The sequence below is a fragment of the Ochotona curzoniae genome, unplaced genomic scaffold (assembly GCF_017591425.1).
Source record: "Ochotona curzoniae isolate NIBS_2020 unplaced genomic scaffold, NIBS_Ocur_1.0 contig_3520, whole genome shotgun sequence".
Taxonomy (NCBI): domain Eukaryota; kingdom Metazoa; phylum Chordata; class Mammalia; order Lagomorpha; family Ochotonidae; genus Ochotona; species Ochotona curzoniae.
In genome coordinates, this window is record NW_024465894.1 from 26,571,821 (window position 1) to 26,575,497 (window position 3,677).

The 3,677-nt window shown below is 39.8% G+C and overlaps 1 protein-coding gene across 1 annotated transcript; it reads left to right on the forward strand.

The window, feature by feature from the left end:
* Window positions 1–2,462: 2,462 nt before the first annotated feature.
* On the forward strand, window positions 2,463–2,988 carry LOC121157170 (cytochrome c-like). Its single transcript, XM_040981195.1, has one exon. The coding sequence runs from the start codon at window positions 2,521–2,523 to the stop codon at window positions 2,848–2,850; it is 330 nt and encodes a 109-aa protein (XP_040837129.1). The 5' UTR covers window positions 2,463–2,520; the 3' UTR covers window positions 2,851–2,988.
* The last annotated feature ends 689 nt before the right edge of the window (window positions 2,989–3,677 follow it).

Sequence of the window (3,677 nt, forward strand, 5' to 3'; positions counted from 1 at the left end):
CTGCCTAAAATAATCCTTTTAATTGTGTGTTTGACAGTTTGTAGAATCAATGTAAAAAATTAGAAAGCATAGCATTTGAATGACCTTGCTGAAATACATACCTTGCTTCACTTCATATACTATGAAAAATTATTCCTTAATGATATTTATTATAACATCATTTCTATAGATAAATTCAGTGAAGTCACATAATCCCAAATTTAAAGTTATGGTATACCCATTAGACAAAATTTATTAAATATGCCTTGTAAAGAAACCAATAGAAATACTTCATAGTATAAATAATAGAAATATAAATACTTAGAGTGTGTAATGTATGTCCAAGTGTATAATGTATATTCAGCATAAACATAATATACTGAGCTATCCTCATAAAATAACTTCCTATCATATAGAAAACAAAGATGCCCAAATAAGAAACTATAAATAAAGGCAAATATGGCTATATCTAGGAGGATGAACTATATGAGAAATTGCTTTTAGGAGTTCAAACAAACTGTAATTAAAAGATGTTTATTTTCTCACAAAAAGTGTTTAAATTTCATGTATACTAAGGTCTTTTAAAAGGTCAGGTTTTCATATACTACAAAAAACCCATGCGTGGATTTCATTTAGTGCCATTTAGCTTCATTTGTTTGTAAGTTAAGTGCTCTCAAATTTATGTGCATGTATGTATATATGTAATTAAAAATTTGGGGGCCTGGCACAGTGGCCTAGTGGCTAATGTCCTCACCTTGTAGGTGCCGGGATCCCATATGGACGCCAGTTCTAATCCTGCCCAGCAGCTCCACTTCCCATCCAGCTCCCTGCTTGTGGCCTGGGAAAGCAGTCAGGGATGGCCTAAAGCCTTGGGATTCTGCACCCGTGTGGGAGACCTGGAAGAAGTTCCTCTCTCCTGGCTTGGGATTGGCGCAGCACCAGCCATCGCGGCCACTTGGGGAGTGAATCATCAGAGGGAAGATCTTTCTCTCTGTCTCTCCTCCTCCTCTCTGTAAACCTGACTTCGTAATAAAAATAAATAAATCTTTAAAAAAAATTTTATACATCATGCAAAATATACGATATGCTTTAATTTTAAAATAAATCAACGAAATGTGAGATAAAAAAAAAGGAGGGTAGGAGAGAGAGAAGGATTTTTTCAATAATATCACAGGTTAATCTAGAGTCATTTAATTGATGACACTGCCAATACAAATTTCATAGGAAGTTCCACCAATGGAACAGGTTGACTTGTCCAACAACCTTCAGAATCGTGTTAACCCACTGTTGTGGAAATTATCCTCGGGCAGGACACGTGTTGAGCAGAAAGCATGTTAGTGGGGAGAAGAGACCAATACTGCTGATTTCGGTGGAGAAAAATGAACATCCAGAGCCACTGAAGGATTCATTAGCGCTCATGCTAGAGCCGTGTGGAATGCAGCAGGATCAGTGCTTCCGACGCGTCTTGCTGGGAGCTCTGAGTGAGACCGAGGAGGGACCAGAGAGGCCACTTCTGTGTCAGAAAACCACTGCAAAATGCACACCAGCAGAGCTCAGGAGCTGCTCCTGGGGGTGACAGACATGTCAGGAACAGAGCGGAGAACTGAGGAAGGATGCCCCGGGGCACTGCTTCCCTATGGAGTCCTGGTTGTGATCCAAAAGCCCCTTAGCTGGATCTGTAATGGAAATATGCCAGTGTCACTGGCGTCGTTATTCTGAACATCTGAAAGAGGTCTTTTCTTATTTCTACCTTAGTCTTCTGTCTTAAACCATTAAGGGAAAAATAAGACTCTGCTTCAGACTTTTTCCCTACTGATTTATAAGCATAAGATGTCAGAGACTTTCTTCAGGCTGGTTCATTTTAATATTAAATCATTTCATCACTGTGCAACTGCTCTTAAATTTCAGCATTCATGGCTTGTGCATTTACTAAATTAATACTCAGCACTTCCAGAGCATTTGCGGTTATCAAAGCAATCCACAAAACCTAATGAATGCTAATGCTATCCTAAGAGAAGGCTGTAACTAGCTAACTGAGCTCTAGCTTGAATTATTTTTAAATGATTTTCAACTTGGGAGGAAAGTTGGAAAGCATGGGAAAAAGTGTGTAGTGTCTGGTACCGTTTGCTGTCTCCTAAAAGTAATGATGCAGCAAATTGAAGTGAATCACCCTCAAAAGGATATTAAGGTTTGTTCCACCTGGAATTAATCATCTTTAAGAATTACCTGTTGCCTAAACTGCACTAACTAAAGCATTGCTTGGGATAAACAGCTAGCAACAAAAATAGCTCATAATCCGAGCCCTTCTCTCTCCTCAACTAATTTAATTGAAATCCTTGGATTGCATTGCTTTCCTTTCTCTATTTGCAATAAACAAATAAACAAAGATAATAGAATAAAATGTTTTATCTTTGGTTAATTAATAAGCATTTATATTTTCTTTTTCTTAAAAAAAATATTTTTTTTTGGCTGAGAGTGGGACGTCCAGCTTCTCAGGGCCTACCTTTAGGCCGCAGAGGGCAACCAGCGCAAACTTCAACAATGGGTGATGTTGAGAAAGACAAGAAGATTTTTGTTCAGAAGTGTGCCCAGTGTCACACCGTGGAAAGAGGAGGCAAGCACAAGACCGGACCCAATCTCCACAGTCTATTTGGGAGGAAGACCGGGCAAGCCGCCAGCTTCTCCTACACAGATGCCAACAAGAACAAAGGCATCACCTGGGGGAGGACATCACCTGGCATCACCTGGATGGAGTACCTGGAGAATCCCAACAAGTACATCCTGGGCACCAAGATGATCTTCGCCGGCATTAAGAAGAAGGATGAGAGGGCAGACCTGATAGCTTATCTCAAAAAAGCCACTAATGAGTAGTGCTTGGCCACTGCCTTACTTATTACAAAACAGAAATGTCTCATGACTTTTTTATTGTCCACCATAATTTAATTCTCCTATACCAGAATTCAGATCATGAACAGCTGACAGAATAGTTTTGTATGGCAGTCCTGATTTTAAATATGATTGCTTTGTGTGGTAAGATAAAAAGTGATTGGGTTTGTTGAAAAAAATATATTTTTTATTAGAAGGATAGACTTGCAGAGAAAAGGAGAGACAGAAAGAATGTATCATTCTCTGGTTCATACCCCAAATGGCTGAAAAAGCCAGAGCTGAGCTGGTTTCAAAGCCAGCAACCAGGAGCCTCTTCTGGGTCTTCCACATGGGTGCAGGGTCCTAATACCGTGGCCATCATCCACTGCTTACCCAGGCGGTCAGCAGGGACATGAATGGAAAGTGCAATAACCAGAACATGAATTGGAATCCATACAGGATTCTGGTGCTTGCACATGGGGAGTTAGTGAATTAAGCCATCGCACTTGGCCCTATATAATGCTTTGTAACTGATGCATATCCTGTTTAGCACTAGGAAAAAGGGAAGAAAACAAAAGAAGCAACAAAACATCAGTCTACTTTTACTGCCTTCTAGTGACTTTAAATTTCTTTGCATTGGAAAAGCAGATTTAGGACAAACAACTAGTAAGGTTTGGGTTGACAACTGTGCTGGCGAAAAGGAGAAACTCTTGTGAATTGAACAAATTAGGTGGTATTCAAGGAAGTGCTGGACTTGGAGTAGGGCTTTATCTGGTGATGGGGCAGGACTGGAGTAAGCGTTAAGGGAGTCACTGAAAGTTCTTGAGTCAGAG

What these genes read in the sequence shown, in the direction of transcription:
- LOC121157170 (XM_040981195.1), top strand. Translation starts at nt 2,521, where the DNA reads ATGGGTGATGTTGAGAAAGACAAGAAGATTTTTGTTCAGAAGTGTGCC.